Raw genomic sequence first — 24,491 nt, 5'->3', positions numbered from 1 at the left:
TTATTGAACAATGTTTTGAAGAAAAATTGAATTAAGGAGTCCCCTCAAATAGGCACAAATTCTGCATGGCCTCTCTATACGAACAAAGGATTACAGTATACATTGTGAGAGTATGTGGCAATTGCGTGAAGATTTCTGCAAATTATGTTTGGGTTTACCTTTAAGAACCTTACATGAAAAGCACAAGTTTGCTGGCAAAAAAACTGAAAAGAACCCTGACACAGAACCATATACCGTCATATTGTCATTAACATGTCTCCGAAATATATCACCACGTTTTGTGATTATGTTTTATACAGCAACATAGTTGTAACTTGTCATTTTACACCTTGTTTATACCCTTTTGTAAGTGTAGTTTTTGCTGTCATCACAGATTCATGTCCGCGCATTTAGAGATGCAATCATCAATGATCCACTGACATGAAAGGAAGTTTGGGGTTTTTAACGTTTCGATCACTACAGCCATTCTTTCCACATCTCCTCTGTCACACATGCATACAGATTGCTAGTGAACATATCATAATAGGGTCCACTAATGAAATCATACGGTGCTCACGGGGTGCCTTTTTTAGAGCATACTAGTTTGTTCTATATGATTCTGGAGTGAGGCATGTCCCTGATGCTTATATCTGTTCAAGTAAAGATAACACAAATGGTTTGAAGGCTTATTTTTTACAAGGCCCTTCTTCTTTGAACTCCACACCACTATGGCAAAGTTTGAGAGTGAATATTAGAATTATAGTAATAATAATGCAATGAACCAGAAAGCACAATAATAAAATATTAGAAGATGCAAAGAGGTTTTAAATCTTAAGAGGAAACTACTGGTGAGAGAGTAATGTGATGGTCCAGTCCTGTCTTGTGTTGCGGCCGTCCCCCTGGCCTGCATTGTATAGCATTTGCCTTAAGAAATTCCTCATGATCACGATTTTGTCTGTTGTGTTGTTGGTCATTTTTGATTGTCCAAAAGACGTTATGTGAATTATGGAAATATTGTCTATTTGTGATGTACCATTTCAGGAAATGTTTATTTTCTTTGCACGGAAAGTGAAATTAATGGTTAAATAGGGACCTATTGGTTTTTTTGGGGGGAGGGATAAGTGCTTGTTTTGACTGTTGCCAGTGTATGGGATTGTGATTTGGATGTACTACACACAAAGCCCTCGAGAACATTTCATTTTGTTAATTGTTGAACTGCACCTTTGGTTGGACACCTCGATAGTGTTATCCTTTACCATTGGCCCCTACACAAGGGCATACATAGGATGATGGCAACCATGATGACAAACAGTAAACTTACATTTAGTCATATGGAATACAGTATATACAGGCTCTTATTTTTAATAAATCATAGATGTTATGATTTTCCCACATGTGCATAGGCAATTCAGGGGCGGATTTCCCAAGCGTTTAAATTTGAACCATTTCCCCCAGAATATTATAAAATTATTGACAGAAAAGATATTTTATATTTATTAACTTCCTGTGTCTTTTTTTGTTTTACATTGTGTGTGCTATTACAATAATTCTGGAAAGAAAATGTTACAAAAGGTTTGTGACTTGGCCCCTCAGTGCCTCAATAATGCAATATAAATAACCAGGATAATATCAGCCAAAACACCCCCTTTTGTGGTCAGCATGGCATGCCCTACAACCAGACTGCAGCTGTGAACACCTCAACACAATCTATGCCTACATATGCAAATAGTTAGCTTGTATCAACCTGATTTCAACTGTTTGGTTACTGTATAGTTTCTCAATGATTTATTGAATTTGGTCGACGTATTGGTGACAAGCAATTCAATTAGGTATTCCCTTCAATTTACAAAGGCGAAGTACCGTACTCAATGTTATGGACGTAAATGTTTTTTATTTTGTGAATTATGGATCAAAAACAAAGGGGTGACATGGCATGGCCAACTCAAGTATTGTGTCGTGCATTTGTGATGTGAAAGAAAGTTTAATGTCATGTCGTGGAAAAAATGGGATCAACCAAAATACCCAAAGAATATCTCAATTTTAAAGCCTTTTATTTGCATATATGCTGCTAAATTAGGATATACAATTTTTTATCTTTCATTGTTTCAGTTAAGTTAGTAGTACATCCTTTTATTGAATCAGAGCAGGTATCTGATGGTTATTGACGGAGCTCCCAAGCTTTTTCTTTGATGAGGCTGGACTCTTCTGTCAAAACAGACAGGAAGTGACATACTGTTGTGTTCTGTGTTTCAGGGTTAACTGAGTTGTAAATGTATATTCCGCTTAAATTCCCATTAATCCATTTTAGCATTGCAAGGGAATAGTTTAGCAGCTTCTTCGACCCCCTCCAGTGCATTATGTTTGATTTGCAGCATATCTTGATTAGTTCTGAAGACATTTCATCTCATGCTAATAATATCATGTCACAAATATGGCCTTCAAGTATAGTAGTTGCATTTCATTGCCATGATTATTGAGATGACACCCCTGTCTTGTAACCTCTCTCCCTCTTACCTCATCCTCTCTTAACATTAAATCTGAAGGCTTTCTATTGAAGTACAGTATAGTCAGTTCCTCGTCTACGTCTTTGTTCAGATGCATTGTAGCAAATCAAACAAGAGTCAAAGGTACGTCTAACGTGCCTCAATAGAGTGTAAATCGTTTATTACACAAACTTGTAAGATTTGTCAATTGTATTTTTTCACAATGATTTTTAAAGGAGTATTTGTTTATTTTTTACTACAGTTTTGTTACCGATTCCTTTTTGTTGCCTCTTGCCTGTGACCCACTGATTTTCTTTACCTCTTTTACTGTACTTAAGTTCTTTTATGTAGCTATTTGTATGCAGTGTTTGGCAAATTCCATTGCAGAGTGTCAGACTTAAGTGGACATTTTTGGAGCATTCGATCAATTTGTATTTATTTATTTTACCATTTTATTAAATAAAATTACAAAGTCGAGCCCTGTGACTTTCTCTTTCTCACCTATTAAGTGGAATTCACCTCTTGTAAAATAATGAGTAGATATGGATGTGTGATGAATGATTAATGGTTAGTAGTCAGCAGCATGAGTATTAAGTAATCGACAACTTTTTAATCATTTATTTTATTTTATAAATATTCATAACACAATCAATACTTCAATCACTCAAGGAAAATCGATGCAAACAGTCCCAATATTAATTAGAAGGCTACGACGTGAACATTGTATAGTGTCTGATTAACACTCGTACAAACATGGTTATTGGTGTGAGAATCTTCTCTTACAAACACACAACAGGTCCCAGAAGGCTAACGAACATGATGATATTTCAATTTACACTGAATGTCTAATTTAATTTGAATAATTAGCCATAATTTAATAACAGATGGATAATGGCATTACATTATACACTGTTTGTTCTTTGGTAAATCTCAACTTTTTTTTACAGACAGTGAGAATGCCTCCACACTGTTCAGGTTTCATTCCTACGGAGCCCCCCTGGGGTCACATGGTAGAAAAAAAATATTTGTTAGGATTAGGGTTAGGGTTAAGGTTAGAATCCTTGCGATCGTTCTGGCTCGTAGGGCCTAACCCTAACCATAACCCTAACCATAACGAATTACAAAACCGAGGGAACGGATTCACACATCAAATATTTTTTTTCTACCATGTGACCCCAGGGGGCCTCCGTACATTCCCTACCATGAACATAGGCATTTATTAATAACAAACAATACAATCAGTTTATGTGCGAGTATTATAAAAAAAGAAACTACATCAAAATCTGATAACTTGATCAATTCTTAGTGGCACCGCAATTAGAGGGCCAGGAAACAAATCAATAAAAAAAATCACGAAGATGGAAAACAGCGAAAATGTTGACATCAATGTTCTCTTTTATTCTCAAAAATCCCATATTTAATAAACCAACTGTCTTCCATCTTAATCAAGTGCAGCGACTTAAGGCAAGAGCTAGTGCAGGAGAGAGGATCCCGGGAGAAGAGACCTCCAGTACAGTAAAGCTACAGGAAAGTAGAGATCTGTTGTGTCATACAAACGCTGTGTGAAACCCTTTGTGACCCCGTGTGTGAACCAAATGTGTGGCCATATAACACACAGACAAACACAAAAAAAAGCTGTCCATCATGACCACAGTCAAGAGCTGCTCCTCTTCAATCACTGTGTGCTCGTGTTAAAAAAAAAAAAATGTTATGAAAGTCTCTGACCAATTTGTCAGAGTGAGTCGTTTACTTTTACCTCAAGCTGATGTAGAGAGGAGGAACGGGCCTGACTGGAGTATAGATGTTACGGTACATGTGGGAAAACTAGGGTTAGGGTTAGGTGCTATGTCGACTTGGTACATGCTGGCATGTCTAACCCTAATCCTAACCTTAACCCTAGCACCCTAGCACCTAACCCTAACCCTAGTTTTCCCACATGTACCGTATTCCCACATGTACCGTAACATAGATACTACAGGTAAAAGGTTGTGGTTTTATAAGCAGTTAATCATCAGAGCAGGCCCGGGTGGTCACCACTGCATGGTCTTACTGCGGGTCAGCTTGCTCCTCAGAGCGTGTCGCATCTGCAGCATGCGGGAGCGTTTATCCATGGCCAGCAGGTGGCGCTGGTACTCCAGACGCACCTCTCGTACCAGCTGCTCGAACGCCGCCTCCACGGTCACAGAGCCCTCTGCCACTGACAGCTCATAGAAACCACACCTGGAGGAGGAAAGACAAACGCAGGTTTTAGGTGTCCAGTTCTCCATTGAATCCCCTCGCATTACTTCAATCCATCCATGGACATCACACATGGGATGCACTTTGGATTGGCAACAGATCAATTTAGGGAAGTTGTGACGTTAGAATTATAAGGTTCTATCTCCATTTTTGGTCAAAATTGAGTTTTTTTACATAATCTGATCCATTAGGTGTTTATTAATGCCTGTGTGGTGTTATTTTTAAAATGTTGAAATGTTTGAGTTAGTAATTCATAAAATACAAAGGTTCCATCTCACAGAACATAATGGAATGTAAAAACTTTGACGCTCAATATCTCTGAACTGCCCTAAACGGAGATAGAACCTTTCACAAAATGTAAGGAATAAGAGAAGTGAACCCAATGCAAAAGATTGCTGATGGAGAGCACAAGCAGACAGGTGTATTAATGGGACAGTGTCCCAAAGGACCTCAGATCGTTGGCCAGGGCCTGTCCCTCCTCTGTCCGCACCACCCTTCCATTCTCCATGTCACATTTGTTGGCGACTATGACAGTAGGTATGCCTGGGGAAAAAAGAGGATAAATCAGAGTTCAGAAACACAAAAAACATTCACAACAACACACACCCACACACACACGCACGATCTCATTTTAAGATGGTCTATCTTGCGAGGAATTTGTGACGCTGTGCACTCAGTCGTAAACGTGACAACTGAGAAAAGGCAACCGGCCCGTAATGCCGTGCAGAGTTACGATAAGCAGACACCCACTGAAGCTTAGGATCTGTTTTTATAAAGCTCGCATGGTGGATTCACTGTCCTGGAAGCAGCAGTGGTCTTACACCTTTTGTTACAGCGAAAAGCTTTCAAGTAGCCAAAAGTAACTTATCACAGCCTCGATCAAAACCAGTCCCCTCACTCTGGCCATGAATGAGTTAAGTGATTCACTCAGATACAGTAAATCAGACAAGGCTTAGACAACAGCTGAATACCGCTATCTAAAGACAGGAGGTTTATATAAAGCCTTTTTTGGGGTTGTGAGCAAGTTTATCTGGTGTAGGCCTACATCGGGGCCTTTGCATACATACATACATACATACACATGACTCTGGTGCACATGTGCTAAGATACTATCTACGTGTCCTCTCGTGTGGACTGGCGTCTACACAGGTCAGGTTAGGGGTCTCACCTAGGGTCTGCTTGACATGATCAATCAGCCTCTTCAAGCGCGAGACAGACTCGAAGCTGCTACGATCTGTGATGGAATACATGATAAGGAAACCATCACCCCATTTGATGGAGCTCTCCAGAGAAGAGGTTGCAGGACCCAGACATTCCTACAGAGAGAAAGAGGGAGGGAGAGAGAGAGAGATGGGGTGATATAAGTTGAGGTTTTACTTGATTCTGCTGAGCATAATTTAGTGGTTGACTGTTTCGGTGGTCTATTTAGCTCTACGGTGACGGTCATGGATGGGGTGCTTCATCCACTAGAATGGCCATGAATGTTCCTCTTCATTGTTGCCTCAGTGTTCTTTGGTTCTTCCTCAGCATAATTATATTTGATCAATGTCAATGTTGTTGATAGAAGGACCAAGACACTTTAAGACACCATGATTCAGAAAAGCAGACTTGGAATGTTATGGGGGGATCTGGTTGTTGTCTGAGCCCTGGTGGGTTGGAGTCATCTTCCTGTCTTTGTCTTATAAAGGCTGACGCAGGGGTGTGCAGAGAGAAATACATCTCATCATAACATATAGCTTATGTTATACGTCTGCACATTAGATACTGTACATAAACCACCTCACTGTGCTAGCTACCTAACTGTACATAGCTCAACTTTATAGCCCCATAACTGTATGTACCTCTAAACTATACTGATGTTTACAATACTACCTCTACACATACTGTACTACATAGTTACCCATCCCTACCATTCCTGTTCTATTTATGTTGTGCTCTTTTATCACTATTTGCACTTTTGGTTGGATGCTAAACTGCATTTCGTTGTATAGTACTTAGTATTCTGCAATGACAATAAAGTTGAATCGAATAAATCTAATCTAATCTCAGCAAACTGCAAAAAAAACAGATTGAATATTCTGAGGTGGAGGAGTGATATAGATGTCTTTATCATGTCATTGGATGTCAAGTACCTTGTTGGCTGTGTCCAATATCTCTAAATCGATGGCATCCTTGTCCACAGTTTTTCGGCACCTGTAAGTCACTTCTGTGTGAGAACATCACAGACAAAACTCTGTCAGCCTAGCCTAGTGACACCTTACATAAGGGACAGTAAAGTTAGATGGAGTGTCTCTTTACCCTTTTTATGGTCATACTCTCCTATGAAGCGCTTGGTGATGAATCTAACGCACAGGGCTAAAGTTAAAACAAAGCAGAGCATGTCTCCATGAGTGCTCGTGCCTTACACAATCACATTTGAAATATTTCCTCCTGCACAGACTTCCTCCACACCACCAATAACATATCACGTTTACTGGTGGCTATGATGCCTTTGGTGAAGAGTATAGTTTCACTACACAATTATTACTCCATTATAGATTAAAATATTATGCTCTAATATGACTAGTATGTATTGTCTCATCTTTGGGAATAAATGATCACTTCAGTCCTGACTTGAGATAACATCCCATTCAATTAAAGCCCAGCTGACTCTCCACTTACCTGTCTTTCCACAGTTGTCTCGTCCAAGGATCACCAATTTGGCCCTTGTCATTTTTCTGCTCGGTCCAGAATCAGTCATGGTCTCAACGATGGCGCTGGGGGAAAAGTTGACCAAGAACAGTTGAAGAATTTCTTTTAAAAATGTAAAAATCGGAATGTATGAATTTAAAGAAAAACATGAGGCTACAGTCATAACCTTTATGTCCAATGAAAGGTTCTTCTTCTAAATGCCAGTCTGTTCTAATGTACACGACCCCTGAAATGGGCTTCAGTCAAACACAACGGGGTGGTTTATTTGGTCAACACGACTTGTGACATGAAAACAAACATCAACTAAGTTAACAAATATTAATCAATCGTTCCCTCGACTTGTCTCCGCCCATTAATAGCCTATTGATTTGATAAACATAACAAAACAACATCGTTTCAAATGAATAAGCAACGTAGAGATGTAGAAAAACGTACTTACTCTTTACTTTAGCACATTTTCATTGAAGGAGAAAGAAACTGCAGACAGAAGACTGCATGTGGAATTTTGCAAATGAGTGATATATATTCTCTGCCTCCGTCTATTCTGCGCATCTGTCTGTCTGGTCTCCAAATTATTCACTAGAATGCCAAGAGACAAAACTGTTGTTTGTTCTCCTCCTCTACCCCCCCTTCGCTCAGGTTTTCAGATCACTGTCCATCCCATGCGTCGCAGTATCCCGTTCACAGTGAAATATAATGTATAATGTCTGGAGGCGCGCCCCCTCCCGTCTCATTAAACACATCTGATCTATTGCGCTTGACAGCCAGGCGTGTTTGCAGCGCGTCTATTTTTTTGCGCTTTTAAACACTCAACATTGTATGCCGAATGTATTTTTACGACCAAACCTTTTTAGGGTCTACGCCCGTAGAAGTAAGGACCCTATTGTTACTGTAAGGGTTTCTATTAAATAATCATAACATCAACACAGATCATCACATCATAACAATATCAAGAATCGCCGTCGGTCAATTTCCCGTGAGATGCTTCTTGTAGAGACTTGATAAAGTTGATAAAGATCTGCTGTTCCGTGAAGGACAATAGTAGTGGAGCTCCGCCCACTACCTTGGGTGTATGTTAAATGAGGATTTCTTTCAAATAAAAGTGCCCAAGTTCAACTTTATTTTATTTGATAAAAGTCTATTCAACTTTGAAAGACCAGGGGGGTATTCCATCAACATCGCTAAAAGAAAATTCAGGCTTATTTTTGATAAGTCTCTGGTGGGATTTATCAAAATAAGCTTGAATTGTCCTTTAGCGACGTTAATGGAATAGCCCTCATATCTCCCACGCCCTATGACCTAGACTAGAGTCACCAAATATATTGGTATATAGATCCACCCATCAGGCCCATCATGGTCATGGTATCAGTCAGGAGAAGGGTTCAAAAGAATGTCCAAGGCATTAGATATACCATGGAACACAGGGAAGACAGCCATCATCAAGTGGAGAAAATATGGCACAACAGTGACATTACCAAGAACTGAACATCCCTCCAAAATGTATGAAAAGACGAGAAGAAAACCGGTCAGGGAGGCTGCCAAGAGGCCTACAGCAACATTAAACTGGTCAGGAAGGCTGCCAAGAGGCCTACAGCAACATTAAACTGGTCAGGAAGGCTGCCAAGAGGCCTACAGCAACATTAAACTGGTCAGGGAGGCTGCCAAGAGGCATACAGCAACATTAAACTGGTCAGGGAGGCTGCCACGAGGCCTACAGCAACATTAAACTGGTCAGGGAGGCTGCCAAGAGGCCTACAGCAACATTAAACTGGTCAGGGAGGCTGCCAAGAGGCCTACAGCAACATTAAACTGGTCAGGGAGGCTGCCAACAGGCCTACAGCAACATTAAACTGGTCAGGGAGTCTGCCAAGAGGCCTACAGCAACATTAAACTGGTCAGGGAGGCTGTCAAGAGGCCTACAGCAACATTAAACTGGTCAGGGAGGCTGCCAAGAGGCCTACAGCAACATTAAAGGAGCTGCAGACATTCGTCTGGCAAGTACTGGCTGTGTATTACATCTCCCGTATTCTTCAATTCAATTCAATTCAACTTCATTCGCCATGTGCAGTGCACTAGGAACATGACTTGATATTCTCCATGCTGAACAAGCTACAGTACATACTACAACAAGACGACAACACAACAATACTCAAGACACACAATATACCAATACGAGTCAATAAATATACTGTACAACTTAGTGCAAAAACATGTAAATGTTCTTTATATGTCTGGGCTATGGGGTAGGGTCGCAAGACGGAAGCCTTTTCTTACGAAGAAAAACATCTAAGCCCGCAAAATTTTGCAAAAACATATGTGTTATGGTCTGATGAAACCACGGTTGACCTTTTGGCCATAATTCCAAAAGGTATGTTTGGCGCAAAAACAACACTGCACTTCACCAAAAGAACACCATACCCACAGTGAAGCATGGTGGTGGCGGCATCATATACCATACCCACAGTGAAGCATGGTAGTGGCAGCATCGTGCTTTAGGGCTGTTTAACTTCAGCTGGAACCGGGACCTTAGTCAAGGTGGAGGGGATTATGGACAGGACGACAAAGACCCAAAGCATACATCCAAATCAACAAAAGAATGGCTTCACCAGAAGATGAACGTTTTGGAATGGCCCAGCCAGAGCCCAGACCTGAATCCAATTGAACATCTGTGGAGTGATCTGAAGAGGGCTGTGCACAGGAGATGGCCTCGCAATCTGACAGATTTGGAGCGCTTTTGCGAAGAAGACTGGACAAATATTGCCACATCAATATGTGCCATGCTGATAGACTCATGCCCCAAAAGACTGAGTGCTGTAATAAAATCAAAAGGTGCTTCAACAAAGTATTAGTTTATGGTTGTGCATATTTATGCAACCAGGTTATTGTACGTTTTTTATTTCCCCCCCCTAAAAGAGTTCAGTTTGTTTTTCAATTGAACAGGTCATGTTATAGGTTACAAGGGTGGAAAAAGATCAGAAATTATTTATCTTGGTCTCGTTTTTTTTACATCACAAAGGGTTGTGTAGACGTTTTACATCCACTATATGCTGGTGTAAGATTATGTGCAGCAGAATTTGCTCATTTAAATCAGTAAATGTTTTTGATGTTTATTGCATCAAATTGCTCCCTAAAACTTGTAGTTTTCACTTGACAGTATAGCCAATCAGAATGAAGCCGTGTTAGTACGATAGAGAGGCACTAACTAAAAGCAGTGAGTGTTTAAATAAAAACATAGGCCTATACATATTATATTTTTAGAATATAAACATTCTTTGATATATTCATTTGAATCTTACTCAAAAAGGGAAACACCTTTCCGCAGTCCGTTTCAATGTTTAATGTACAGTGGAATATACACACAATTGTAGACAATTTGTTGCACACATTGTACATAACAACTATTCACAAACGCAATATTGGCATAGCAACCATACTCAAACGATGCCCATTCTCTCTTGATCTATATGTTAGTGTCTCTATCTCTCCACCGATCAAGTAGCCTAAAAGCAACTGTGAGTATAATTCATTGTCTCTTGATTATGAGCATACAGACTTAGCCAAAATGGCTGAGAATGAGCTCCTGGCGAACCTGAACCGCCTCTGAGTCCACCTCCTCTGTCTTCTCATCCACTTCCTCTGACTGGTCTGGCGCCTCTGTCCTCTCGAACGTCCAGGCGTCCAGGCCTGACTGCAGGGACACGTTGTGCAGGACGCAGCAGGCCAGGATGATGTGAGAGCACTTCTCAGGCGAGTACTGCAGATAGCCTTTGGACCCGTCCAGGCAACGAAATCGGGTCTGAATGGCCCTGAACGTGCGGTCCACTATCTCATGCGTGGCGGTGTGTGCGAGGTTGTAACGGAAGTCTGCGGGGGTTTCTGGGAACTGGACAGGTGTCATCAGCCATTTCTTCAAAGGATATCGGCAGTCTCCTGCAGAGGAAAAACATGGCTAGGTTAGAGGGGTGCTTGTTGATTAAGACATGACAAAATGCTGCAAATTATTGCAAATATGGACATGATAAAAGGGAGGGAAACAGTTCAAAAATCCACCAGAAAAAAGTATTTCCTTCTATCACAGTGGGTGACTGAGCTAGATTACTCTCTCTGCTACGACTGGTGGATTGATGATTCACTTGCTTAGTCAAAATGTATTGTAAGTCGCTTTGGAATAAGGCGTCTGCTAGCTAAATGCCAAAAATATAAATGTAAAAAAATGTTTATCTTACCTAATAACCAGCCCTCGTGGCTTTTTTGTTCTTCGAATGTCTTGCACACTGGGGACTGTTTAAATATGACGCTATCCTGCAAACTGCCAGGCCAGTTAGTCTCAGCACTGAGCAAAAGACCCCTGGCGTCACACACAAGTTGGCAGTTAATCGAGTGGAAGCCTTTCTTGTTTACGTAAGACGAGTCCTCTGCGTTGGGGGCCTTGATAGAGATGTGGGCACAGTCTACCACACCCATGACGTTAGGTAGTCCCGCCACCCTGAAGAACTCTTCCTTAGACTGCTGTTTCGTAGCCTCGTCTCTGGTGAGTCCTATGAACTCGTGGGCTTTCTCCACCAGCGCTTTTGTGACGTTGGTGACACAGCGACTCATGGAGGCCTGGCTAATGCCGATGGCGTCTCCCATGATGGTCTGGAAGGATCCTGAGGTGTAAAATCCCAAAGCGGCGAGGATCTGAACCTCTGGGCTGATCGCCCGAGACCTCTGAGTACGTCTCGACAAGGTGTCTTGCAGCAGTTCCACCAAGTAGTAGATGAATTCCCGTGGGAAACCGAATGTCGTTAAAAGAAACTCATCAGACACCGTCTCGATGTCGAATCTGTCAAGGGTTTTATGTCCACGTCCGTGGAGGAGGAGATCACAATCCAGGATGGCTATTGGTATAGCCATTTTTCTTTCTCATGCAGGCAGGATCTATTGAGGGGCAAAAACCACAATGTTGGAAATCAATTTATTATTAATAAAGATGGAGAATCGATAGTATGTATGTTTGCTAATAAGAAAGATGATCAATATCAAGCTTTGATTTGACGTTCTGTTTTTTATCTGCTTGTTTTGACTGGAAAAGATGCAGAGAAGACATTTTGTTTACTTCTGAAAGACAGGAGGACCACATCAATGTGTGTGTTTGTAGATCTAGTTAACAGGGTAGATTTACAACTGAGATCGAGATCCAGCTAGTCTAACCCTAACCCTAAACAAAGTAATGAAACTTCTATCTGCCATTCCGTGAGTTTAGAATGATACGGTTCTATCTCCGTTTAGAATGATAAGGTTCTATCTCCGTTTAGGGTAGTTCAGAGATATTGAGCGTCAACGTTTTTACATTCCATTATGTTCTGTGAGATGGAAAAATTCAACATTTGAAAAATAACACCACACAGGCATTAATAAACACCTAATGGATCAGATTATGTAAAAAAACTAAATTTTGACCAAAAATGGAGATAGAACCTTATAATTCTAACGTCACGAGAGAGAACAAGAAAGGCATGAGCATGATTGGAAGTTTAGTTACCAAAACAACAATGCATGTCTATGGTAGTTACGTTTGATATTAGCTAGCTTATGTTATGAAATACAGTTTTAGATCATTATAACGTACCAGTAATAAATGGTGTGAAAACAAAAACACGCCAAATGAATTGAGGAATATAAAATCAGACCTTAATCTAGTTAATCACAGAGCTTAATGCTTTTGTCCCACACTTCCCTTCTTCCTGATTACTGATATAGCTCACATTTACGAGACGTACTTTCGCCTTATTCGGAGTAAACACATTAACTAACTAATTAAAGATGAACATATGAAACCGCCTCATCCAAGTATTTGCATTAAATATGTATGTTTATACCGTGACAATTGCTTTATTATTATTATTATCAATGGTATTTAATTGTTCAACAACGCTGAAAGTGCCTCAACGGAATGTTGCGCTTTCCAAACACGTCACTGACTTGACCCAAAGGGTGCGTTCGTAAACACCCTGCGGAACTCTGATCAGCACTCATGGAACGCCTCTCGTCTAATCAAATCACCTCGTCCCTTTATGACGTGGAACCCAGTGTGCGCTCCGGCGCTCTCAGAGCAAGTCTACGAACGCAGTCACTGACTGACCCAAAGGGTGCGTTCGTAATCACCCTGCGGAACTCTGATCAGCACTCATGGAACGCCTCTTGTCCAATGAAATTACCTCGTCCCTTTATGACGTCGAACCCAGTGTGGGCTCCGGCGCCCTCAGAGCAAATTTACGAACGCAGCCCACTGACTTGACCCAAAGAAAAATAATAAACAACAAATGGGGCCAGCTTGGCGAGGCTATTGACCTAGCTAACTAGCTAACATCATCATGTTAATTGCGTGATTCTAACACGCTAATATAACAATATTATAACCAATTGTGTTTTGATATCGGGCATTGAGCTAAGCTATATCTGTTTGGTTTACGCCAAACTGCAACATTGAGGAAACACAATAGTTAAAGTCGGATTTGTGATGAGCTGTAAGTACGTAAGCTAACGTGTAGCTTGTTATGCTATCAGGTTAAACAAGCATGTTTATTAATATAAGCATTTTATGACCCAGGTGCTTTTGGATAAGCAAGATCATAACTAGTCATAACCATAATGTATGTTTTGTACGAACTGTCAACCTAGAAACGATGGCTCATTCGGATGTATCTGTCTACCTAGTTTAGGTTAAATGGCTGGCTAGCTTTTAACATTCATTAGACATTCATGTGTCTTGGCTGGCTTTATAGTTGTTTTTATTTTCTTCAGATTGTTGTCTTATAGCATTTTCGCTTTTTAATTGTCTAGTGTGTAATATTTGTGATAATGTTATATGTGTATATGTTTGTGAATATGTTTTCTGTTTTTGCACCTTCAGAAGAACCACTACAATGTCATTGTGTAGGCAACTGTACAAGGACAATAAAGTATATTCTATTCTATTCTAAGCATCCAGGTCTATTCTCAGATAATTACATAGCTACTAAAGTCTTGTCCTTGTCTTGCTCTGTTAAACAACAGGTCAACTTATTTGATGGTTGATCACATGAATGTTACATGTTTTATATTGCATATAGGGGCATGTCAACATGGACAGTGATCTGAGTCCCCAGGATAAAAAAGACTTGGACAAATTCATCAAGTTTTTTGCTTTGAAGGTATTTGAAGGCTTTGATTCCATCTATGCAATTGTGTTGTCTACTTCTGGATATACTTTTTTTGAAGTGAATTGAGCTGTTGTCAAGAACCAAATTCAAGTGCCACGTCCATGTTATTGTGTCGACAGACAGTGCAGGTGATAGTCCAAGCACGACTTGGGGAGAAAATATGCACACTCTCCTCATCTTCACCCACAGGATCAGATTGGGTAAGTCACATTTTGATGTTATGTATATTTTCTATGATTGGACACATTTTTTTATATTTTACCTACCTCTCTTTGGATATATCAACTAATGTATTAGCGTGCCATATAGTCGTGAAAGGATCCTACTACTCTGCAAGTCTCATTTAACTCTAACTAAGTTTTTTTCATCAGTTTAATTTGGCAATCAAAGATATCCCGGAGGTTACACATGAGGCAAAGAAAGCTCTGGCCGGCCAGCTTCCTGGCATTGGACGGTCGATGTGTGTTGAGATCTCCCTCAAAACATCAGAGGTAGGAGGTCACGTTACCATCCTCAGACTGTGCTCTGCAATCAGTGGGTTGGACTGGGTCTGGGTAGTTTGACATTCTGCTGTTGTTATATTTTGCAGGGAGACTCAATGGAACTAGAGACATGGTGTCTTGAAATGAATGAGAAGTAAGTCTTGTCTTCTTTTTAGTTTTTAGTTTCCGTTTATTTGTTATTGGGAGGGGGGGGGGGTCTAGATGTTTCTTTCTTACTTTACTTTAATGGACCATAGTGTTAGGCCTAAGTAATGTCTTGTTTCTCCAGGTGTGACAAGGATATCAAGGTGTCATATACGGTCTATAACCGCCTGTCCTTACTGCTCAAGTCGCTGCTGGCCATCACAAGGGTAACCCCGGCCTACAAGCTCTCGCGGAAGCAAGGCCACGACTATGTCGTACTGTACAGGTTTGTTTGATTTGTGTTTTACTTTGTGTTCAAACCCAGAGTTATCCCAGAGATTTATTGCCATCGCTATCTACCTCCATTTTATAGTCACGGTTTATTGCTCAGTTTAAAACACTGTGAATAACACGTACATGCTTTTGCAGGATATACTTTGGGGAAGTTCAACTCACAGGATTGGGAGAAGGTAACAGTGATTCTCATGTTATTGGTAATTTACGTCAGACTACAGTATGTTTATGCTGCATGATGGTGTATAATTCAGTCCAATACAATTTGTGGCATTGTAGTTTTGTTCACTGGGCACTTCTGAGGTGAGATATACTGTAGTGCTTTGCCTTGAAGCAGTAAAGATTGGCATCTGTTGTTGCTGGTTGTTGTTCTTCAGGGTTCCAGACAGTGCGTGTAGGAGTGGTGGGAACTCCCATGGGCACCATCACCTTATCGTGTGCTTACAGGACGAACCTGGCCTTCATGTCCACCAGGTACAGAGATAAACCCTACTAGTCAACACAGCTGCATTAGCATCAGCACCCATTCTACCCTGCTCTCTTCATGTGGTGCAGATGAAGATTTATTTTACCCTTCTAAGCTGGCTCTGTTTCAGAAATGATCTCTCCCATGTATACCTCTTATCCTCCACCACTTCCTCATACACTTTTCCTATTCTTCACTCTTCCTCCCACAGGCAGTTTGAGAGGACGGCTCCGATCATGGGCATAATTATTGACCACTTTGTCGAGCGCCCATTTGGCAACATGGGGCACATGCATCCATGTAACTACAGGTGGGTTAGCCCGAACGAAAAAAAAAAAAAAAGAGAGAAACATACTCACTGATGCTGACTTTAAGCTTTCTAATGCTGGCTGGTGCATACATTTCCTCAGTTTATATTGTTAGATTTAGGATCTGCAAATCTGAGGCATGATCATGGAGTGTAATACTCAGTCTTATCATGTTCATTTGCCCACTCCACACCACCAGAGCACCAGGAGAGGATGAAGGGTACGCTGGAGTGGAGGATTCTCAGGAAGTGTGCACCACCTCCTTCTCCACCTCTCCACCCTCACAGGTAAATCACTACTGGGAAAGGTTTGTCTCTGCAACATGTAGCTCCAAAACCAGTGTCGTTCTGTAAAATCTGTGAGCATGATGACTGATTTAGATACATGTACTTGTACACCCATATGTAAGGAATCTCTCTCTCCTGTCACAATTCACTTCCAAAATGGGTCAGGTGTTTTTCCTCAATCATTTGTTTAGGTACGGCTGGTCTCGGGCAGCGATGTTTAGTTGCTATGCATGCTTAGGCTTGTCGTCCCGTGTGCTTTGAAGCAATCATATCAAATTGTAGGTAAACCCACGTATACTCTAAAACAGAGGACCCATTTTGACGACCAAATTTTTTTGTGATCGACCAAATGTTTTATTTTGTGATCGACCAAGATCCTTATCGATCAATTATCGATCGTCGATGCCCACCCCTAATACCCATAGATGTCCTTCTTTCCATTTTTCTGTATAAGTGCTTTCATTTCTTGCCCCCTTTTCTCTCTCTCTCTCTCTGTCTCCCTCTCTCTCTCTCTTTCTTTCTGTGCTGTCTGTGTAGTGTGTGTTCACTGTAAGTCAGGCACACTTAAAGACACCTAAACCTGCAGTGATGGACTGTCTGAAGGTCCCCATCATGGGCCTGGCCTTCTCACATCAAGTGAGTGAGTTATTATGTCTGTGTGTGTGCGTGTGGGGCCGTATCTCACTCACTCACTCACACTGCCCGGGGGGGGGGGCTCCAGCACGGTTCGCTCTGTTCCGTCTTCTATTACCTGTTAACAAAGTAATAGAAGGGTACTGCTGGGCTCAGAAGCAGCAAGCCTACAAATAAAGTCGTCATTAAGGGGGGACTTTATTTAAACCGGGACAGCTTTGTTTGTTTCCTAACATGCCCCCTAGGAACCTGAGGCCTACACTTAACGTCGTTAACCTCACACGTCTCTTTGGTTTGCTGATAACGGTTCTTAAGTAGTTCTCACTGCCAGACATTACCACTTTTGTTGCCTAGGTAAGTAAGTTCAGTGTTTGCCTTTATTTTATCGTAAGCGTTTTTCAGTCTTTGCCGTTACCTGTTCAGTCACGGTCAAACATATTGGCATCCCTGCACTTCTGTCAGATAATGCACGTAATTGTTGCATTTACACATGCTTTGGTGTTCACATGTTTATTTGTTTTGTTTGCATTGGAACATGCAACACAAAAAAAGCAGAGAGAAAAAAAAAAAAAGCTGATATCATTCCACACAGAACTCTGGACAAAATTATTCAACTTAATTTTTGTTAAGTTGGGAAAAAATAACTGAAATCAATCGCTTCCTGTAACCATGAATGAGTTTCCTACACCTCTCTATTGGAATTTTGGACCAGTCTTCTTTTGCCAACTGCTCCAGGTCTCTCACATATGAAGGGTGCCTTCTCTCAACTGCTGTTTTGAGATCGCTCCACAGGAGGTCTATGGGATTTAGATCTGGACTCATTGCTGCCAACTTCAGAACTCTCCAGTGCTTTGTCTTAAACCAGTGTATGCTTCAATGGGTCATTGTCCTGCTGGAAGACGTATGACCTCTGACGGAGACCCAGTTTTCTGACACTGGGCCCTACATTGCGTCCCAAAATTCTGTGGTAGTCTTCAGATTTCATGATGCCATGCACACAGTCAAGGCATCCGGTGCCGCAAAGCAACCCCCAAAACCTCTGTGAACCTCCACCATGTTTGACTGTAGGTACCGTGTTCTTTTCTTCGAAGGCCTCATTTGGTTTCCTGTAAACACTACGATGATGTGCTTTACCAAAAAGCTCTATTTTGGTCTCATCCGTCCACAGGATGTTCTCCCAGAATGCTTTTGGCTTCCCTAGGTAAGTTTTGGCTAAAACTCCAGTCTGGATTTTTTTATGTCTCTGTGCCAGCTGTGGTGTCCTGCTGGGTCTCTTACCATAGCGTAAAACAACACAAAGGTTGACTCAGCTTTTCTCCCATTTTAACTGGTTGCAAGTGTGATTTCTATATTGCTGGCGGCACCAGTAACTTGCCACTGGTGAGTTTAAATACAAATTAAAGGACAAAATAACATTATTTCATAGAACTTTTTAAAAGGTGCCAATAATGACATCAGATTTGCCTTTTATTTGTGTTGTTCCAATGCAAACAAAATAAACGTGTGAATACCAAAGCATTTTTCTCCAATTTTCTGGGAGAAGTGGTGCATTATCTGACATAAGTGCAGGGGTATATATCTTTGTCCATGACTACTTTCCTGCTCTTGCTGCCCTGCCCCCTGTCATCCCATTTCTCCTCTATCTCTTGGATTGAATCATGTTTTAGCTCTCTGTCTCTCTCTCTCTCCCACTCTCTCTCTCTCTCCCTCCCTCCTCCCCCCTCCCTCCCCCCCGCTCCCTCTCTCTCTCTCTCCCCCTCTCTCTCTCTCCCCCCCCTCTCTCTCACTCCCTCTCTCAGCTGTACAGCTCCCGTTTCTCCTATCATCCTCCTCAGCTTGTTGGAGCAGCTGATCTGTGCCACCACCCCGCAGCCTTACACGCTGCCAACCCGCACCAGGTTAGTGACAACCCAGCTGTCTGGTTTAGCTGAGCCCTTCAACGCTGCCCTGCCAGTAGCTCTGCCATGGCATGTTAAAGAAGAAACATAGTTTTCTTGCAATTATATGAGGTGTTGATTATTTTCCTCAGTCGAGATTAAAAAGATGGCATTTATTGTTTTGATGATGTTTACTGGCGGATAGTTCTCTCTTTAAGTCCTAGATTTTAGGGATTGAGTTTAGGGATTCAAGAAAAATCCATAGTTGCCACGCCTTGACTAATGAACACAACAATAACACTGCTCTCCTCCTTCCTTCCTCTGGAGATGGTGATGCCTGGTAGAGATGGCGGCGTCCCCCAGGCGCCGGCGCAGCCGTGTCACGGCGCCCAGGCGGAGCACAGACGCCTGTCCTCCTGCCCTCCTGTGGATCACGTCCCCGCCACGCCCTCTAGCTGGTCAGTCTGAGTACTTCCGTCTGTCCACCATGGGGTTTAGAGCCTTCAGCCGCTCCGCCCCGCGCCTCTGTAACTCTCTCCCCCCCGACATCAGGAACATTGATTCAATCTCCACATTCAAAACTCACCTCAAAACTCACTTGTTTACGCAGGCGTATGCCCGTTGACTTACTGTTCCCGTGTTGCTCTGCTGCTAGCTATGTATATACCGGTACTGTATATTTCTCTGTATTTGAATTTTTTACCTGTTTTTTAAATTTCTTGTACGGCGACCTTGAGTGCCTTGAAAGGCGCCTTATAAAATAAATGTATTATTATTATTATTATTATTATTATTATTATTACTTCACACCAAAAACATTTCAGCTTTCTAGTGTGACTAAAACATGGAGTAAATAGGGTCTTTGGTTATGAAGTTGTTCTACTCTCATTAAGCGTTATGGATCAAGTCATATTCATAAGGAATGGGTCAATCATAAGGAAAGGGATCAATAGTTTTAGTGTCTCATGAAGGGAATCCACATGGATTGTCTCCCCATGACCCCATAAGGGATTATAATCACCTCAGATTGTGTTATGATGAGATTCCATTCTGTGTGTCTGTCACAGTGGTGAGGATGCAGAGACCTTGTCGAGGAGCATCGAGGTGAAGAGTGCATCTCCCTCTGAGGTACTGGAGACCACCTTCACCAGGAAAGTGGGTGCCTTCGTCAACAAGCCCGGCACACAGGTAGGCCTTCTGTACTAACCATGATGGATTATATTACCGGTCATGTCATGAATATTCATATTAATTGCTTTTGAAAATCAAACCCTACAAGTTAAGGCCAGATTAACAACGAGGTGTCTAGGTGTTGTAATACTGCATTTTTAAAAGGTGTGTGTGTGTGCTTGGCAGGTAACTACAGCCAGCCTAGATCTACCATTTGCAGCATTCGCTCCCAGAGCCTACGACCTGGAGGAGAACGACCCGATGGTAAAATGATCACAAAGACGGATTCTAGCGCAGGGTTATTATGACTATGACTGCAGACTTGATTCTCATGTCAGTGTAGATGTGAGCTCGCTGCAGATGGGGCGGCTGTGTCTCAGGAGGTAGAGCCGCCGTCTAATGATCACAAGGTTGGCAGATCAGCGGTTCGAGCCCCGACTGGCCACATGTCGAAGTGTCCTTGGGCAAGACACTGAACCCCAAAATTGCTCCCAGTGAGCGGGCCGGCGCCTTGCATGGTAGCTTGCCGCCATTGGTGTGTGAACGTGTGTGAATGGGTGAATTAGAGGCCGTTGTAAAGCGCTTTGGATAAAGGTGCTATATAAGTGCAGTCCATCCATTTATGTAGACTGCTGCTGTCTCCTCTCTCCCAGGTGCAGCCCCCAGAGTCCCCGGCCTCCTCCTCCCCCCTGCAGGGCAGTCTGCACTCCCAGGGCTCCGGAGAGAGCGGAGGCCAGCCGCAGGACGACTTTGTCATGGTGGACTTTGTAAGTAACCTCCCTGTCACTCCACAGACAAACAGACCTGCAGCCAGCTTTTAGTTGATGATATCTTTTGGCTCTGTGAACAGTGAGCGGTTTAGACCAATGGGACAACAGAGATGGGGGCGACTTATTTAGGTAACATAGACACGGCTGTTCTAGTGCCAACTGTCACTTAGATCCAACTGTCACTTTCAAATTAACCTCAAGATTCCTGTATATACCCTGATATTAGTGTTGCAGCAGACAACATGCGTTTTAGTTGAGGAGGGCTCCTCCTGGATTCCTATGCTGTGTTAGAATTTGCCATTTAGCAGACGCTTTTAATCCAAAAGCGAGTTACAATTACGAATTACAGGGACATTCCCCCTGGAGTAACTAAGGGCTAAGTGCCTTACTCAAGGGCACACTAGTAGTGGTGTGGTTTCAGGTGGGATTTGAACTCACAACCTTCCGATCACAAGTCCAACTCACTATCCACTCGACCACCACGACCCCTACTATCAGGTGCTGCTGTTGTTGCATGGTCGGATGTCTCTGCATGGCCTGTTGACATCTGACTTTCAAGAGCAATTGCAGAGGATGTTCTTAGCATTAAGCCCAATGCACACGGCGTGCGATTTTGTCGCACCGCCAAATTCGATTCCATTGTTTTGAATGCATCTCAATGAGACAATGCACACGGCGCGCGATGCGATATTGTCGCACGTCAACATTCGATTCTCCATTCACATTCATTCATTGGTGTGAATTGAGAATCAAATGTTGTTGTGCGACAAAATCGCACGCCGTGTGCATTGGCCTTTACACTTCATTACACCTACTGTAGCAGTGGTCATTTAGACTTCTGTTATTCTGTCTGACTCGTTTGCAGTGCTATAAAGAGGGTTTTTAATCACAATGACCAGAAGAAATTAAAGGGTCCACCAAAGCAAGAGGGAGAGATGTTAGTTTTTAGTTTTTTTAACATTTTGGATAACTTCTGATGCAGAGAAATTACAGTTGCGTAGGAGAATTGATTAGGAGAACAGCAAGAAGCTGTCAAAAATGAAATGAAATGAACAGTTGAGGCCCACAAGTTTTTAGTGAATATCACAGTACTTTATGTACTGAATAACAACAAGCAAGCACGTGACTCTTACCAGCAGCAATGTGAACGCAGAGCGTTCTATAACCTCAACTGCGCTGCCTCTTGTTTCTCCAGAAGCCTGCCTTCTCGAAGGATGACCTCCTGCCCATGGACTTAGGCACTTTCTACAGAGAGTTCCAGAACCCCCCTCAGCTCGCCAGCCTCACCATCGATGTCAGTTCTCAGTCCATGGCTGAGGACCTGGTGAGCTACATTTACATTTACATTTACATTTTTGGCATTTAGCAGACGCCTTATTCCAAAGCGACTTACAATCAATACATTTTAATACTAAGCAAGTGAATCATCAGTCTACCATTCGTAGCAGGAAGAGTAATCCAGCTCAGGCCAGGGGCCATTGAAAAACCTATCACCTTCTTCTAAACCTAGTTTTTTTTTTTTTTTTTTTTACACTGGAGAAACAGAGAAACAGTACAAGGGGGGCAATATAAGTTTTTAGGGACTCAGTAGAGGGGAAAGCGGGTGTCTTTAGGAGACGCAGTGCTGAGGGGCAGAAGACACCCCCAAGCTACACACACCTTCACACACGTTGTGGCCTGAGTCAGTAGTCAGTAGTCCTGTTGAGATGTGGCTGCCAAACACTGAGAATTGGGAGTTACTGCTGCATTTGAGTAATTCCCTCGTCTGTTAATTCAGTATAGCCTACGTTATGGCACATTTTACAGTCTAACAAATCAATATCTCAATAAGTCTTAACATGTCGTTTACTTTTTCTTACAGGACTCTCTTCCCGAAAAACTGGCTGTTTACGAGAAAAACATTGATGAGTTTGACGCATTTGTGGATACACTGCAGTAGGTATAGTAGATCCGATGTCTATTGACAGACGAATAATCCTATTAAATCCATCTGCAGGGTCCTGTTTTCTCCAAGCTTGTCTCCAGTCAGTCATTGTAGGCTGTGCCTGTTTTTTTTGTTTGTTTGTTTTTTTATCTGTCATGATTTGTGATCAGAATGTTACTCTCTGAACCTCACTGGTTGGTGTAAGCCCACCACCTTCTGTGCCAGAAGAGAAGTCTTTTAGATACAAAAACAACAACAACAAAGTGAAGCAGTTCTTTCTTCAGATAGGAAATCAGATGATGATTTCTTCAGATAGCTGCATAATTTAGCTCTAATGCAGATCAGACCATCTCCCGTAATGTAAATACTATATTCCTTCTCACCTTGCTGTTCTGTAATTAAAACAAGTGATTGAAGAAGAAAGACAGTTGATTAAGAGGTTGTATGAATAACGTCAGGAGGTAGGGTGGTATTACTGCTGTCCTGTGTGACACCTATGGAGACAAATGGCTATGTCTGTGAAGAGGAAGTCAAGACTGGTTAAGAATTTGAAGGAAAAAAAATACGGAAATCACATTTTCAGTCAATGCCCATGAAGACCTTTGTAAACATTGTTGAAAGTGTTGCATTGAAAGAGAAAGAAGTCCCTGTAGTTAAATGCTTTTCTTTCTAAATGGGGAGATGTACTCTCTTCTGCTTGTTCTTGCCCTAGATTACCAACATAGGGACACAATCACTGTGTATCACTACAAATTATGTAATTAGTCATAGTTCACTTCCTCTGAATTACCAGATGACATTATCATAAACAACACTTTATTTCTTTACTGTATGTAAAGGGGATTAACATTATTTGCACTTTTCAATGTCTCAATCATGGTTGTCCTTTTCCAATGCTTTGTTAATATAGCATGGTCATGTTGTGTAATAAAACTTGTTTTATTTCATATGGCCTTTTTCTTTTTTACGGTCACACATCAAAGCCAAAGGGATAGCCTTTCTTTTATGTCACGTTGATGGAAACAGGTACTCTTGTGGGCTCGATTTCAGCCGGTGCAAAATGGACGCAGGTCCAAACACAGGCGTGTGTTTGTGTTGGCAGTCGTACTATCTGAGATAACAGGTGAAGTGACCACAGAGCTCAGGCAGGCGGAGAAGTGGTAATAGAACCGTGGCCTTGACAATAGACCTCATATTTCAGACACATCCTTGCGCCAGCGTGAACACTGGTATTAACACTGCGTGACGTTAGAATTATAAGGTTCTATCTCAATTTTTGTCAAAATTTAGTTTTTTACATAATCTGATCCATTAGGTGTTTATTAATGCCTGTGTGGTGTTATTTTTTAAATGTTGACATTTTTTAGTTAGTAATTCATAAAATACAAAGGTTCCATCTCACAAAACATAATGGAATGTAAAAACTTTGACGCTCAATATCTCTGAACTGTTCTAAACGGAGATAGAACCTTATCATTCTAAACGGAGATAGAACCTTATCATTCTAAACGGAGATAGAACCTTCTCATTCTAAACGGAGATAGAACCTTATCATTCTAAA

The 24,491-nt window shown here is 41.8% G+C and overlaps 3 protein-coding genes across 4 annotated transcripts; 1 reads left to right on the top strand and 2 right to left on the bottom strand.

Annotated features, from left to right (window-relative positions):
* Positions 1-4,492: 4,492 nt before the first annotated feature.
* Positions 4,493-7,440, bottom strand: LOC308154799 (ras-related and estrogen-regulated growth inhibitor; the record flags this gene model as incomplete). Its single annotated transcript, XM_080528019.1, has 6 exons — positions 4,493-4,682; positions 5,150-5,243; positions 5,869-6,016; positions 6,833-6,906; positions 6,999-7,055; positions 7,362-7,440. The coding sequence occupies 6 exons, from the start codon at positions 7,438-7,440 to the stop codon at positions 4,493-4,495; spliced, it is 642 nt and encodes a 213-aa protein (XP_080384145.1).
* A 3,114-nt stretch (positions 7,441-10,554) lies between these two features.
* harbi1 (harbinger transposase derived 1) lies at positions 10,555-13,118 on the bottom strand. Its single transcript, XM_080528023.1, has 3 exons — positions 13,003-13,118; positions 11,618-12,311; positions 10,555-11,321 (listed from the first exon to the last, which is right to left on the bottom strand). The coding sequence occupies exons 2-3, from the start codon at positions 12,285-12,287 to the stop codon at positions 10,945-10,947; spliced, it is 1,047 nt and encodes a 348-aa protein (XP_080384149.1). The 5' UTR covers positions 12,288-12,311; positions 13,003-13,118; the 3' UTR covers positions 10,555-10,944.
* Positions 13,119-13,692: 574 nt separating this feature from the next.
* Positions 13,693-23,852, top strand: atg13 (ATG13 autophagy related 13 homolog). Of its 2 annotated transcripts, XM_080528377.1 has the most exons (17): positions 13,693-13,900; positions 14,486-14,566; positions 14,695-14,775; positions 14,947-15,066; positions 15,165-15,211; positions 15,347-15,487; positions 15,631-15,671; positions 15,873-15,969; positions 16,173-16,271; positions 16,469-16,556; positions 18,989-19,087; positions 19,394-19,524; positions 20,134-20,254; positions 20,423-20,500; positions 20,890-21,003; positions 22,202-22,330; positions 22,868-23,852. In XM_080528377.1, the coding sequence occupies exons 2-17, from the start codon at positions 14,498-14,500 to the stop codon at positions 22,943-22,945; spliced, it is 1,533 nt and encodes a 510-aa protein (XP_080384503.1). In that variant the 5' UTR covers positions 13,693-13,900; positions 14,486-14,497; the 3' UTR covers positions 22,946-23,852. The 2 variants fall into 2 exon arrangements, with proteins under 2 accessions (XP_080384503.1, XP_080384504.1); XM_080528378.1 differs by lacking the exon at positions 20,423-20,500.
* The last annotated feature ends 639 nt before the right edge of the window (positions 23,853-24,491 follow it).

Source organism: Nansenia antarctica (genome assembly GCF_963989245.1).
Source record: "Nansenia antarctica genome assembly, chromosome: 4".
In the NCBI taxonomy this organism is placed as follows: domain Eukaryota; kingdom Metazoa; phylum Chordata; class Actinopteri; order Argentiniformes; family Microstomatidae; genus Nansenia; species Nansenia antarctica.
Note: the sequence above shows the minus strand (reverse complement) of the source record. Positions and strands in the feature narration are given on the sequence as shown.